The sequence below is a fragment of the Neodiprion lecontei genome, chromosome 7 (genome assembly GCF_021901455.1).
Source record: "Neodiprion lecontei isolate iyNeoLeco1 chromosome 7, iyNeoLeco1.1, whole genome shotgun sequence".
NCBI lineage: Eukaryota > Metazoa > Arthropoda > Insecta > Hymenoptera > Diprionidae > Neodiprion > Neodiprion lecontei.
This window is the reverse complement of record NC_060266.1, coordinates 24,170,101-24,186,628: the sequence shown is the minus strand read 5'-3', so window position 1 is coordinate 24,186,628 and position 16,528 is coordinate 24,170,101. Positions and strand designations below refer to the sequence as shown.

Below are 16,528 nucleotides of genomic sequence, written 5' to 3'. Positions count from 1 at the left end.
TAAGATAGATAATTGAAGAAGGTATACAATTTTCGTAATTATCACCTCGAATATGTTATCTGAATTAAATTTTGGCGTATTCCGGGATCGTGAGATAAAAAATTGTCTGAGCTATGATTATAACCGAGTTGTCGCAAAGTCGGTGAAGTTTCATAAAAATTTGTTCAATCTATCGACGATATCATTCGTTCCAATTAAAATGTAATTTCACCTCTTTGGATTATCGCTGCGATCTTCTTTCATCGCGCGTTTTTCACGTCATTTCATTCTACACGCGTATAATAATACTGCAGTGTGTAATTTAAAATTCATTTAAACTCTCCACTTGTAAGTTGACTGAGGTTCCGGTTGTCCCTTGATTTTTTTTTTTTATTTTTGGCTTATTTTTGATATTCTTTTTCCTCTCGTCGAATCCCTTTCAGGATTCTCTTGACATTTCCCTGTGTTTCTATGAGATTCCGTGCTGAGGTTGGCGGGGAAAAGTGAATTACATCCGAAATCGAAACGGAGTAGAGGACTTTCGCTTTTGCGCGCGTGTGTATTAAACCTTTGGCCAATTTTATCGTGGCATCGATTTCTCTCTTTATCTCGCTCTTTCTAGATTTCTTCGCGTGTTGGCTTGCCCCATTTCGTCGCTGAATAATATCTTCTTTTCCTTTCTTATTTCCTTTTATTTATTTATTTTATTTTTTTTCTCATTATCCTTATCGCAAAGAAATGTGGAATTGCTTTTCTCCACCGATGTGAATGCTGCGCTTGAGATCAAACCGCGAAGAATTGCTCAATTCATTTGAGTTCACTTCCAGATTCACTTCGTGTTATACGTGAAGGAAAAAATGCGCACCAATCGAAATAATAATAAAGATAATAATAATAAAAAATCAAGCGTAATAGAGAAAACAAAAACTATTTTGTTAAATTGCAAATTCACTTTCTTTTCGTGGAAGAGAAATGAGCGCAAATCAAAAAGTACGATCCTTTTGTCCCGTTCTTATGGTTTTTTTTTTTTAAACTTTTCTTTTTGTCTCGCATCAATCTGATTTTATTCCCAGCGGTCAAGGTATTGTAAAAGTCCGAATCGAACTGATCGCCGCGGCTTGCAACTGGACGTATATTTTATTTGAACTGCAGCGAAATTGAAGAGGTTCGTTTTTTGCTGCAGACCTGCTGGAGAAAATTAATTGCGTACTAATCACGTCGTGCAACGATTTTCACCCCGACCGTCGAATTCGCAGACGTCTATAAAAGTTTGAATTATTCATTATTCAAAATCTGCAATTCCTAATCTTCTTCGTTATTTCCATAAACGTATAAAGAGTAAAAAAGAGCAGGTTTTACTGAAAAACCGCAGGAAAAAAGGGACGTATAAGGTGTGTGTATTTTTTTTTTTTTTGTTAAAAAATGTATTCGATACAGGTATATTTGTTTTTACGAAAAACTCTAACGTTTCAGTCTTTTCCTGCAATATTTAGTCAATCTGCTCTTTTCCTTTTATCCCTTTGTTGTTATCAATTGGATCGGGGTGAGGGTAAGGGATGTTTTTTTCGAATTTTGTCGGATTTCGAATCTGGACAACGGCAGTATGAACGAAAATTTAACGCTGGAACGAATGCGTGATTATTTCCGTGTGTGTATAAAATACGCCGGGAAAATACGCCGCTTCCAATTCCCCGAATTACTGATCGCATTAAAAGCAAGAGAAACTTTTCCCCCGCGTAACACGAGATGTCGGACAACATCGCGTTATTATTCAATCCGTAGCGACATTTTCTCATACGCGCACCGACCGTACGAATTTTCTCGATTAAACGAGGAAAAAATGAAGGAAAATAAAAAAACAAAAAAAAATAAAAAAACAAAAGGAGAAGGAAAAAACTTAGCGCGAGAGAAAATAACGTAAATCGTAAATAATTAAAATCTAGATTACGAAACGAATCCGCGTTTCCTGCCCCGCGTTATTATACATACAGAAGCTGTTGGTTTAAGGCTCGCTCTGTAAAGCTGCAACAGCTGCACGATATTCTCTAACGAGATAATTAAAGAAGCAGGCTGCGACTGTTCTGTTTTCCACTCTCGACGAAATCCCGATTCGCTAGCTTAATTCCATTCCTCGTAGTTGGTAGAAAATTTTTATTAAAACGGATATCGTCACGATAAAGATTTAAATATCTATTAACCGATGGAATAAAAAAAAAAACAAACATGCGGAACGAGTAATTATTCGTTTGTAAATTGTAACTGTCGATAACATGTTTTATACTCACCGCGACATTAAATCTCGTTCCCGTTTAGTTTGATACATTTTTTATTTATTTTTTTTTCTTACACCTGCACAAAATTATTGCAGTATCGCATGATAAAAAAAGAAAACTCATTATTTCCATTTTCTACCTGAAACTCAATTTTCGGTCATGGTGATAAATGAAAACAGTCAAATATCGTACAGCAACGCAGAGTTAATTATCGAATTGAATCTGAGAACGAAAAAGAGAGAGAGAGAGAGAGAGAGAGAAAAAAAAGAAAAACTGCCAAAAGTTTGCAAAGCGTATTGTATTACATAGTTATATGAAGGTTGCAAATTTTAGGATTCACTTTTTTTTACCTGCCTTTAATTCTTTCGGGTATTTAAAACCGAGTCACCGCCTCCGGTGTTTAACCTGCGTTTTTTTCTTCTCGGCCAGAAACTGCCGCCATAATTTAACTGAATTAAGTACCTTTACCTTCGTGCAGGCTCGGAGGACGACGAGGCAAATCGCCGCTCAGACTCTGTCTATGAAATTTTTAACGACAAGGTAGACCTAAATAAACCTGCAGTCTTGCATACTTCGGGTGATAGCGAGCTGATTAATCATGCGACAGTCGTTTTCGCTGTTGAGCTAACAATTTTAAAACCCTCGTTCAATTCTCTTTAGATAATTTTGTAATATCGAGAATTCGATTCGATTTGCAATTTATCAGGATGAAACGATCAACTCTTAACCTCGTTATGTAAATTTCTACAAGATTTTTTTAATAGTTTCTATTTTTTTTTTTTCGTATTTTTGCTTCCCTGGTCAAGTTATTTAAGCATGCATAAATCGAATATCAAACTCGGTCTTGAACAAAAAGAGAAAATCGTTTTTACTTTTCATCACATTTGGTGATGTAAGAAAAGTGTTGGTTTTGGTAGAAAATCACTATCTTTTGATTTCAACGAATCTTTACGTTTTCGAAACTCTAGAATACGAAAAACAGGTTTTCCGAATAATGTCGGTCTGTCCGATAAACTCTCGCGATGATCTCGAAAACGACTGGATCAAAAAAATTTTAAACTTACAGGATTTTAGAATCGAACGATGAGCCTGAAAATTGCCATCTCCCGTTTAATTTGAACTTTCGGTTCTACCGGAAATGAATCGATTCTCGTTGTTTCACCGACAAACATACACTTTTCTAAATAAACGATCATGTTTTTTTCCCAGTTTACATATTTAGTTTGAAAAAAATGTATAATTTTTTTCTTTTTTTTTTTTGGTTTTTCAGAATCTTTTTTCTTTTCTAATTTTTATCTCATTCCTCCGCCATGTCCCATCAGGTTTAGATTTTCCACTCGGCCGTTTACGATATTATCTCTAAAGTTTGTCAGTCTGTCCGACGGATTCTTCCCTATTCACGATGACGAAATGTATCCCGAAAGAAAAAAAAAAGAAAAAAAAAAATGTTTTCCCGATCTGTTTAAAGCCGATGTGTGCAACAGCTGTTTGTGAAAAGTTGAAACAACACAAATGAAAATAGAATGAAAACAAAGACTGTGAAAAATAGGAAATCTAAGGAGACGCCGAATCTAATCGAATCGATGCTGAAATTCTGAGTGAGCAATGACGATTCTCAGGACAAGGTGTATCGGAAAAAAAAATTCCTCGTACCTTCTTCCATCCTTACATAGAAGCACGAAATTTGGGATTCGCGGAGAATAGGTCTGAAAAAAAAAAAAAAAAATCGCAAGGCGGGCGAACGTGAGGCGAAAACAAATGTCATATTTTCAACGTTTCTCGAAGGAGATGATATCGGTGCTGCGTGTGTGTGCGTGTGTTTGTTTATATCTATATATATATATATATATATATATATATATATAAAAGTAAGCTTATGGCTTATGGCAATTTTATCGTTCGGCCCAGAAAATCACCCGCCTGTTTTTCTTTTTCTTTTTCTTTTTTTTTTATTTATTTCGTACGTTAGTTCGGTAAGTCCTCACGATTTTTTATACCTATACCTTCATAGACATCCCTTCCCCTGTTTACAATCTATAGGTATATACATGTATGTATAATGCACTCTGTATCCCTCGCTGACAATAATCTACGCGATATCGCTTTATGTCCGTCGAAGCTCGAGAGTCTACCCATACCTAGATAAATAGTGAGAAGGAGTGAGAGAGGGAGAAAGCATATAATACGCATGGATACATATGTGTGTGTGTGTGTGTGTGTGTATATCGTGGCGTGACTACTTCGTAAGCGACGTCACACCCTCGTCATGTTACATTCAACCTTTTTTACGTCTCTTAGTTGTTGGTTGTTCTTGTTCTTGTTGTAGTTGTTTTTCCTTTACCCATTTTACCCCTGTATTTTCTCGTATAAACGAAAAGACACGCGTCTTTTGATTCCGACTCGATGCCTTAACAACTTTCTCACTCGCAATCAGACTTCGCAGACACGGCGGTGGTAGTTTCATTCACGTACGTTTTGTACATATGTATCTTTCTTTTTTTTGTTTTTTTTTTTTCTTATCTCGATACGTTTCAAATTCTGAATTACAGTTGAAGCTAGTTTGACGAAACGTGAAAAACGATACTTCTACACTTATTCATCATATTCTGTTTCTAGTGTTGTTATTTTTATTTTTTATTTTATATTCCGAGATGTGAGATTCATTCGATATCCCAATCTAGCTTAAGCAATTTCGATACTTTTATAACAGGTGTATATATAATATATATGTAATAACACGATCGTTCCTTTGGGTATACGTAACGTTTTGTCCTCGTGTTGCGTACGGCGTGTACGATATTGGGAATCCGCGTTATATTTACGTGCCTTATATCTCTACTCTCTCTCTCTCTATGAATGTGTCGTTGTATATTAATAGTCGATATATCGTCCATATGCGCGAAGTCGGCAATCGAGTGCAAAATATAGAAGGTAGGAGTAAGCAGGGAAAAGGAAAAGAATAAGGTAGTTGAAAAATCCACGAAGAGAGAAAAGATAACAAAAAAAAAAAAAAAAAACAACGAGGCAGCAAAAGAATCATCGATTTACCGTGTAACTTTTTTTTTCTCTATATTTTTCATTTCGACAAACGCGGCTGCTACTTGTTTCAAAATTAACGTTTTTCTCTCGGCACGTTTTTGTCCTATTCCTTTCTTTTTTTTTTTTTTTACCTTTTCCTCCGAACACGAAATTGCGCAATCCTGAGCATAACGATGAAGTATAAAATCATTGAACCGAAGTGCGCGATATTTTTCGTCGCTATGTTTTTATTCCAAGTTTAAATTCCTGTGCAATGTATTGTATAAAAGTACAGAGGATTTCGATGAATAATTTAAGATTGTTTGATGAAAATATAAGTACTGAAGTTGGGAAGAAAGAAAGAGAGAGAGAGAGAGAGAGAGACAGAGAGAGGACAGAGAAGAGGAGGGTAATTATACGTTGTAAGACATTCGGTGAATACAAATCACGAGATTGTCAAAAGCTCTTATTTTTTTTTTTTTTTCTTTTTTTTTTCTCCACTCTCCTTGTACCTTGAAAAGTTTTCAACGAGCCCTGCAGCAACTCAGGGGCGAAGTTCGCTGTTTGTCGTACGGTTTTCGTATTGGTGAAGCGAAAAAATTTTAACGACCTAAAGTTTTGCCAAAGATAAACAACATACGGCTATATCATTATTATTATTATTATCATCATCATCATCATATATATATATATATATGCATTATGCAAACGACGAGGTATGCAAATACGAAGTTAAGCTTCAAACTTGCGTATTTCATACCTTGTGAAGTTTTTTAGAAGCAGTTATGCTTCTCTCCTTCGTTCATGAACCGGCCGCCATTTGACAAATTCAACTTAATACCTTATCTTACGTACCTACACCTACCTTGGACGATATACATAAGTTTGTTCGAAATTCTCTGTCTTTTCCTCCCTCTTGGCGGACGTTCTTCCACGTGTATTTCGACTTGTGCGAAACTGTCTCATATCAGGTGAGACTGTCTGCCTTCTTATTCGCAAGGATTACAACTCGACAAACTTTCTTAATTGGACGTTTGGATATTATATACGAGTGAAAATCTCTGGTGATATTCTGCGCACGGGGATAATATTTGTTGAGCTTACTGGCTCTGCGACGCTGACGAGAGGTGCGCAAGACTGGTTTTTAATAAATTTGAGAGCACGTTGTGCTAATTAGTGTTTGTAATAGACAGATATTTTACTATTTACATAAGCGGAATGGGTTTTCGAGGATTCGATGTTTAACGAGTATATGAATTTAATAGGAAATTTCATGGAAAATGTATAAAGTATATAATACGTGACGCGTTTTCTGTGGATAATTAATGCCGACCTGATGTTAGTTCGGATCTAACTGGCCCCAGATTTTTTCAAACACGTGGCATGCGGGCCCCGTTGAAGGACGCAAAGAGGCAAGACGGAGGGTAATTTTCGTTCCTATTTGTTCGCATATTTCTGGGGGATGAGAGACACTCTCGTCTTCTTTCCATAAAGAGTCTTCAATCATCGTTCCTGCAATTTTCTACCCAGCTCGTCGATGACTGCGGATTTCTCTTTCTCTAAACATCGTAAATCGACGATACACGGTTCTCTGCTCTTTCTCGAGTCACTCGCTGCTTCCGCCACCCAGACGTCGAAACCCGAAGCCCTTGGGCCCTCCAAAGTACCACTGGGTCCGAACACCTCTGGTAGCTAACTTGTGAGAGTAGTTTCCATCAGTGGTTCGTTTGAGTCGACTGTAATTACATTCCAATTTTTTTTTTTTTCTTCAATTGGCTTGCAAGGGGTCAGTTTAAATTTTTGGCGATATAGCTAAATTTCAACAGTTGATATTGAGCAAATTATGCTCAAGTGGATTCGGCACGGATGCGAATTCCGGGCTTACTTTTAACCGATCAAAACGATCCTCATTTTAATCAATCGATGCCTGAATTTCGACCCTGACGCTTACACTCGTCCCTTTGAATTATCGGGGGGTAGGAAAATGGCATTCGAAACTCCCCGCGATAGCCGATAACGATGTATTCTATTCGGAATAGAGGACCTAACCTAATCTACATACATAGTATAGTATATTATATATCTGCCCATGTATACAATACGTGTCAAAGCGGATTACACGGTAGTCGAGTCTCCGTTAAGCGCGATTTCGTTGCGCAGGGATTTGTAGTCAACATGTGTATACACACACACACACCCACACACACACATGCTTAAATATGCATGTTTTCGTCAATTACACAACCAAATACCATTTACATCGTGTTGTATAGCGAAAATATCGGAATTTGTACTTCTCTCGAGTTTTGCTTCCGTTCCTCTTGTGAAAACGTGTAATATTTTCAATTATAATAATGTCGTAATTTTTTGTAAAAAATCAGAATATTTTACATAGCAGAAATTTCCACCCATCCAACTATTTTCATCGCCAAGTATTTAAACGGAGTATAAATCGTGGATAAGTTTCGTATTCAGACCCGAAGAAATCGAACGAAATTATTCGATTCATCGTCTCAGGTGCGGTAGATACCCAAATAGATGCATAATCGATTTATATCTTGAGGCTGTCCGCCTTGCACAGCCTTTAAACATGTATACGTGTGTCGGTTATGCGGTTAGATACGTATATATACATGTATGTATAATGTATGTATAAAACTTATCCATGTATCAGGCCATTTCGCATGAGGGAAAAGCTCGAGTGTTATCCTTCTCTCTTCTTTCTCTCCCATCCTGTTCTCCTTTCCTCTTTCTCATACCCAAGGGAGAGACCCTTGGAATACCAATAATATCTCGAGATCCGAACTTCTATTATTCCTGACAAAAGAAAATCAGAATGCCTTCTTCTCCTGAGTTACGGTCCCTCAGCACTGCAGCCTGTTTTTACGTGTAATGGAGATTTTTTCCTTGAAATGAATGCGAAAGCTTTTAGGTACACACGATTTTACATCCTGCGTGTTTCCTGTAATTTTTTATTCATTTTTTAAAAATATATTCTCTGATTTTTTGTATGTTTTCATTATCGTACAGGTATAGGTTTAGGTTTATCTGCCAAGTCATCCTCGCCGAATACTTTGAATTCCTTCGTAGCAATCTGAATTTCATTTCTCGAACATCGACGACTCGTTATTATTACGAGAAAAGGTTAGGCAACCAACGAGCTTGATCGATAAGTTGAGAAACGCTGTGACGATCATTAGAACGGGGAAACTTGATATTACATTCACTCGCTCGTTAGTTGACTCACTGATAACTATAGTAACGCAACGATGGTACGAGGCATGACTTATTTCGATGAAAAGAAACCATCGTCATTAAGGGAAAATTAATGTATCCTTTTCTTTCATGGAAATCGTGTCACGTTATTTTTTCTCTGTACATTTTATCCATGACATGTGTATATATGTATATATATATAGAATTAAAATTTCAATTACAAGAAATAGAGAATACAGTTACTGAGATTTATTTTGAGGATTTGAGAAAAGTTTCTTTCCAAAATCACTTCAAATTATTTATAAGTAATTGAGCAGTTGGATGAAAAATCTGAAACAATTCACCGTACTGCTTCAGAGTTGGAACAATTACAGACATTTTTTTTTTAAACAAAATATGAAATGGCGAGGGTCAGATGTTGGTCGGGTTCGCATGTAATTCCGCATATGTATACACATATCGAACACTTTCTAGTTTCGCGTCGTCGATGGGGAAAAAAATTTAACAACGAGTATGAAAAACGATTCTTTCCGTAGAATATGCTCGTCCATCAGATATCCACGGTAGATTTTCCGTTGCACGTGATGAAGTTGAAATTTTTTTATAATAGTATAACAAAGGTACACGCATTCAGACATAGAGTTTTCAGTAATTTCACTCGTCGAGAACAATGCACAGCTCTCAGACGCGATAGATCAGCACTGCAGAAATTCTATTCTCTTTATTTCTACGATTGATTCCCTCCGCCTTTCTCATAATTCAAATTTTTCTCCTCCTCCTCGTCATCGTCATCCTCCTTCACCAAAGTACCCGGTCACCCTTACACCGGTTAAGGGTTGCACACACACACTCTCTACGAAGGCTTATCGAACTCTGCATGCAGCGCTAAAGTGGCCATTGAACTCTTCCCGAGTCGCGCGACCCACTCGTCGGGTGTTCCTTTTGTTATTACAAAATTTTCTTTTATTTCTCGTCTTTTTTAACTTGTTTTTTTTCTAGCCTCCCTCGTTCCTCTGTAAGCGAATAATTTACCATCGATTTCTGGTTCGATATGCGTGGAGGACCATCGGTTCGCTTTGAAAAACTCCCCACCCCCCGAAGCCTGTCGCCGACAGGTGATAGCTAATAATTAAACGCTGAATAGCGATCCCCTCCGGTTTGATCACACGTCATCTCACTCACGATCAGCCTCCCGCTAACAAAAATGTGATTTTATAGGAAACGCGTTTGTTAGTCCCGCAGCCGCTGTTGGCTTTCGGATTTAAAGAAAATAAATAAAAGGAACAATCTCTCGTATATGTATTTACGTCGATATTTTAGATTATTTTTATTTTCTTCAGCACCTCCGCTTATAGACGACACCTGTTCACCGTATTTTTCACATATCAGGATCATTTTGAAAGGTACAAGAGTTTGAATAACAGATGTGGATATTGTGCCGGTGTGCTTTTATAATAAAAAGCTCAGACATTGATCGTCCGTCATTAACGAAGTTAGGCCTTATTTAACAAAAGATTTTGTTTTTCTACTCAACAAAAGATCGAACCTGGCGTATATATTTTTCTGCAGGTCTACGAACTTGAAGAATTTCATTATATTAATTTTTTATGAAACCTCTTATTCTCCTTTTTTTCATTCTCAGTCGTATGAACTCTTTGTAACTATGAAAAAAAGGCAGAACAGTAAGAATCCTTTTTTATCGTTGAAACTAATTTACACGCTTCAAAATTCTAGGCAGTTTTTGTGTATAATTAACAACACGTGTTGTTGTTTTGCTGCTAATCAGTTGATGAATTAATTGCTTTTCCGAAGAACGTTTTTCTTTTTTTCTCAGCAATTCAATTAAAACTGCGTAATTCTAACTTTTGAGTCAACTTCGCAATTGTGCATGAAGCGTGCGTCGTATTTCATATACATGTATGCATACCTACGTACTGAAATGAAATAACAACAATAATCAGTGAAGTTATCCTATCCTCCAGAGTTCGTTATGTTAAGTTATATAAATTAAGACACCAGGCAAGTAAACTTTGCCTGTTTATATGTAGGCACATTATGCGCATAGCATACATATTTTCACGTTAATTATAACCACACTGTTAACGACAACTTTGCAAAAAGTGATGCAAAATATAACGTACCTTATACAAACATAACGGAAAAAAAGGTTAATACGTTTCCGGGGAAATAATTAACTCAAGTTTGAGCTGGGTATGTACAATGAAAAGATCTTTAGGGAAATTAGAGTTAGAATCTTATCTTTTAAAAGGAAATGCGTTTTTATTGTCTTCAAATTTGTATTTCTTCGATCACAAGCGTATAATCGTAATTGCTCGACTGACGGAATAGGGAAATTTTCGAAATTTTGACAGTTTTTCATACTCTTCATACACTTGCTTTGACTTATATTGTTTTTCCCTTTCGGTTTTCAGTGACAAAGCTCCGGGAACACTGGGACGAGACAAATTCTAAGGTAATGCAGCGGAAAACGCAGTTGGACGCAATGCTGGGTGACAGTCAACGGTACGAGGCGAAACGTACCGAAGTCGAAGCTTGGCTAGCCAGAATGGAGACTCGACTTGAGAGAATGCGAGCCGTCGGTCACACCGCGGATGTACTCGAGGCGCAGCAGAGAGAGCAAAAGGTGAGTCCTTTTACCTCAATCTCGCTTCGGCATCGTGCAATTTTTTTACCCCCTTCAAAATTACACCATCCCTTCCATTCTTCCCGATTTGAGACTAGAGGACATCTAGAAGATACACGATTTCCAATTTCATCGGTCTACCGAGTCCCGAATTCCGATCGAAGGCGAGTGTCTCGTTTGAAGGAGAAGAGAAGAGGAGTAGTGTAGGCTGGTTCTGTAATAAGATTCCTACTGCCGAACCTTACCGACATCTTCCCCAGACTCAAACCCTTCTCCGCGATGACGTTACAGCGATCGAAATCTGCTGTACCGAGACGAAGGTCAAGATCGCGATACTTTACCAACGATTTTTATCGATCTAAGGTCAAAATCACGCTGCTTTACCAATTGTCATCCTCCTCTACCGACCGTCAAGGTATATCAGCTGTCGATCGCTGTGACGTCATTGCGGGGAAGGGTTTGAGTCTGGGTAAGATGTCGGTAAGTGGTGGTAATTGGAAACTTGTCACAGAACCAGCCATGCAGATTGAACAGTATGCTCTGATCTAACACCCGTGTTTTCTTTTCGATGTTCAATTCACAGTCTTACCACGTCGAGCTTCACCAGTACAAGCACCAGATCGAGTTGTTCAACCAGTTGACCCAGAAACTGATCGCCGTTTATCAGCAGGACGACACGACGAGGGTTAAGAAAATGACCGAGACGATCAACCAGAGATACAACAACTTGAACACGAGGTGAGAGCCGAAGTTTTCCTCTGCTTTTTAAATATCGTTAGCCACGATCATCCCGAAATTTTATCCGACCTTCCTCACCCGCTCACAGCATCATCAATCGAGGCAAATTGCTACATTCCGCCATGAACTCGCTGCACAACTTCGACCGTTCTCTGGACAAGTTCCTCGCTTGGCTTAGCGAGGCCGAATCATCGATGGAGGGACTCGAGGCAGAGGCTGACAGGCTGGGTGGCAGAAGGGACCAAGGAGCGCTGAGGAGGCCGCAGCATCAGCTCAAGGTAGGTCGTGAAACACAATAAAAGTAAAAAAAAAAAAAATGGGGAAACAATTTGGTGGAAAATCATTTTCTTCGATAAGCAACGCGATCGTTTTATTGGATTGGGTATAACGAAGTTTCCTTTCGGATGATCGAAGGAGAGCGCTATCCACGCTGATAATCCATTGGAGCTATTCCCCCTCCACCCCTCCGGCAATTTCGCCAATCAATTCGACCTAGATACGAACTCGTTACCTGCACTCTCGATTCGAAGATTTACTCTGTCGTCGATGATGAGATTATATCTCGGTGCCTCGTTCCGAGATGATCGACTTTCAGGATCAATCAAACGTTGGGAAAAGAGGAAAAAAAAATGTTTGAAAAAACTCCAGCACTTTTATATTTGTTAATTTGTGCCGATGGTCGTGAACACGATTTAAACAACTTTACTACTATGAAATAACAATGATTCTGAACAAATTTAAACCCAAATTAAGGTATGGAAAACTTGAGAAAAGATTTTGTGATTAGAATCTTACACCCGTATTCATAGTCCTTCCTTAAGGAACAAGGATTCCTTGTTCCTCATTTTACGTTTCATAGACCTTCCTCGACAGAATAAGGAGCCTTATTGGCCTCTTTCTTTCAAGGCAGGTCTCGAGCTTCCTTGAGGAAACCTTCGGCACTGCGATTGGCTGTTTCGTTTCATGTAGCCAACGCTTGCGCATGCGCTTGGCGTCTATGCGCTTATGACCCGTATGACGCGGATCACAGCCAGTCTATAGGTTAACTTCTTTGAGGTTATACACTCTCATCAACCGAAGCAACTTGACAATGAGAGCTAAGCAGTTCAAGTTAGATTTGAATATAGCCGAGTGGCTCTTCGATCAGCAGTTTTACCACCATAAGCAATCACATATCCCTAAATACGTCTTCCTTCTGGAAGGGAGAGCCAAGTTGTCACTATGAAACGAGGACGCCTCTGAGATTCAAGGAAGCCTTCACCAAGGCGTCCTTTATCCTTGAGATAAGGATGTTGGAAACTTTCAAACTCTGGTCTTCCTGATTCGATCCTTATGTTGTTAGACTTAATTTGTTCATCATAGTGGTTTTCAGAGATCCCCCGAACAAATTATGTATATATTATAATTAAGTATACATTTGCGCGTTATAATCATGCTATTACGTAAGTTTTTTTTCAATGTTTTTCAGACAATTTACGGAGATCTGATCGGTAGACCAGATAAGCAAAAAAATATCAGAATCCGAACAAAAACACCAACATTTAATTGTTTTGAATGTTCTAATTACAAACCCTTTTCACAAATGGTTGATATTTTCACCTGTACCGTTCGAATTCATTCCGAATCATTTCTACTAGATAGTACGGATGTTTTTTCATTCGAGTTCAGCGTCATTGGTGCAAATAACACTGCTGGTGGTTTTTTAAACGGTTTTCCCACTTCTTAACTTTACATTCAGACTGCGTAGGTACCATTGATTCTTAATAAACGCTGATATCCTGTGTCTGCACCTTCCTACGGAATTTACATCTCTGCAGATTTCACGACTATACCTGCCACTGCTCTTATTTCACCTTCCCTTCCGATCTCTTCGCTGCTCGCCTCCCCCTCTGACTCGCTCTCCGTTTCTAACCATATCGACCAACATTTCCTTCTCCAGGTTCCCTTTCTTCCCCGGTTTCCCAGGTTCGGATTTACCCGGTTCCCGGAAACTTGGGTAGATAGGCTGGTTGGTCGGCGCCTCCCGAACGTAGTTATATCGACCTTCCAGTTCTTCTTTCTTCTTTTTCTTTCTTCCCATTTTTCATCCCCTTGTATATTCTTTCTTCTGCAGTCCCGAGTGTTTGAACCTTCTGGAAAAAACACCGCGTCCATCAAATTTTGCCGACTACGAGGAACAGAAAAAAAAAAAATCGAAATCAAAATAACCTGCACTGTTTTCGGGGGAAAATGGAAGTAATATACTAAAAATTCTGTTCCAACGTTCAACAGTATTGTATTTGCTGTATCACTTATTTCGAGGAGAATATAACAGATCTCTACTCGTATTTGTAGATTCGTCATTGAATATAAATATTTGAAATTTCGCCAGGTATCGAATGGATTCCTCTTTATCTCTGTTATAGACATGTCTGTGTTTGAACTCCTTTCATTTGTTCTGACTTTTACCCGTGGAAAAAACAAAGGAGGGAAAGAGAGAGAGGAGCTGAAAAATTCATCGCCCGTTGTTTGATCTCGTTCCTGGCATAACCGATTTTCCGCAACCGTCCCAGACGTTTCCGGTGTTTTCAGGCATTTCACGCATCAACCCGTATAGCTGCAATACCTACCATATCTATATTTTTTTCTCGTTTCTTCCTCGGCGCGTCTCGCAACTGAATGACAACAGATATTCTAGCTCGAAATCCTCTCCTCACCTAAGAATGGTACGTTACGTCGTATTTTGCAGTAAAAGTTGTTGTCTAATGCACCCTAAACCGGCGTCACGATTTTCCATACGTGTTTTGAATCCTCTCTCCTTCTTTTGGTGCGGCATTAAAAAACCACATCAGGGAGGAATGACGCACGGAATTGCAGAGGAGAGGGAAGGCGGGCGGGAGAACAGGGGAAAACGGCAAACGGAATCGAGGTAGAACTGTTTACGGGAAAATGATATCGACGTTGTATATACCTAAGAGAAAGCGAAAGGAACGGAAACAAAAAATGAGGTAAATACCCCCCACCCACCCACACAGACATACACACATATATACGCGAATACCGGAGTCACGGAAAAAGAGTAGAATAAGAAGAATTAGAAGAATGGGAAGACTCGAGGGTAGAAGTAGGGTGCGATTCTCCTACGGAGAAGAGGGCGAGGGGTGATTTCGTGCGTTGGACACCAGCTGCATCTCAAAGCCGGGAGACAACTCGTTGAATAGCAAGTAGGCTGGTTGGTTGGTTGGTTGGTTGGTTGGTTTGGTAGGTTTCTGGAGGAAGCGAGGCGAGAGACACCGACGACGCCAGCTACGTTATTCCGTAAAATTTCCGAAGCCCCAACGGTGTGCGTTATACATATCTAAGTACATATACCAACACATATAATACATAGGTATGTATTATACCTATGTACATCTACACGTTTTGCTGAGGGTCGTACTTTGAAGTTGGGATAAGGTTAAGGAACGCGGCCTCGAGGTAGTGAGCCACTTTCCGGCCCTCTTCTTCATCCTCTTCATCTTGCTCTTCCTTATCCATATCCCGAGCGCCGCGCTGCCACCGACCCCCGATCGATAGAGGATCAAATTAAACGCTTTCACTTGAGCCCTGCAAAAACGTGAAAACTGACACATCTGTATGATGACATTGTTCACGCGTGGTTCCCAAGAGTTCAAAACAAGCAGCATAGTTTACCTCCCTTCGTTGCATCTTGAGTTTTTCACCTTGTCTTCTGTTCTCCGTTTTCTACTTTATTACGTTTCAAAGCCACACTCTTCTCAGACGACTTCTACTACTCCCGGGTATTCACGAAGCCTAATGTGCGCGACAGTGATCTGTCTTTCTTATTGCCAGAATTTTGTGAGATAGGTATAATACATCCGCGGTTGGTGGGAGATATAGGAGGCTTTCGGGGTAATCCTGTGAGAATTTATTCGAAAGAATAAAAATAAAATAAAAACTTTAATAAAAACTTGGAATATATCCGCGGAGATAAGGGAAACAACGGAAACACCACTGTCGTCATTTTACGCTTTTATACTTTTATACTTCTATACCTTTTCTACATGGGGTATGTATAATTCTTATCCATCATACGGACAAAAGATTTTACCCCGAACGGTTGAACAAAGAAAAAGATCTAATCTCATTTTTTATTCATACTATATCATAAGCATAATTGGAAGTTGGGTAATGGATGGAAAATGAAGGCACGAATAATAAGTTTAAGAATTTTTTTTTACTGTATTGATTAGGCAAATTTCGCAGGGGATGAAAATTTTTGCTGGTATATTGAAGTTTAACACTGTACCGATTTTTCGCATCAACGAATTGACAGTGAGATAAGAATTCCTTGGCCAATCTCTGTCGCAATATTAATTGAAAATAAAATAAAATAAAAACATTTAAAGTAAAGATCTATTTCGTAAGAAGCAGAATTAACAACTACGAATGTAAATCGTTTGTTGTTCATCCCCTCGATCACCCCTGCCATTTATCGAGTATTCAGTAATTCACCCCTGTCACCATCATAACTATCCCTACCGTCATCATCATCATCATCATCATCATCATCATCATCATCATCATCATCATCATCACCACCATACGGTCAAATCCTTGGCCGTGAGTAAAATTCGATACGAGGCTAGATGCACCCGATCGAAGCTTCACGCGCATGCGT

General features: G+C 38.8%; 1 protein-coding gene across 10 annotated transcripts in view; it reads left to right on the top strand.

Annotated features, from left to right (window-relative positions):
• LOC107224485 (dystrophin, isoforms A/C/F/G/H) overlaps positions 1 to 16,528 on the top strand; it is a 325,712-nt gene that overhangs the window by 124,202 nt on the left and 184,982 nt on the right. For all 10 annotated transcript variants that reach the window (XM_046745769.1, XM_046745771.1, XM_046745770.1 and 7 more), the window contains 3 exons: positions 10,919 to 11,130; positions 11,714 to 11,868; positions 11,957 to 12,146. In XM_046745769.1, coding sequence (XP_046601725.1) covers positions 10,919 to 11,130; positions 11,714 to 11,868; positions 11,957 to 12,146 — 557 coding nt within the window. The remainder of the gene's footprint in view (positions 1 to 10,918; positions 11,131 to 11,713; positions 11,869 to 11,956; positions 12,147 to 16,528) is intronic.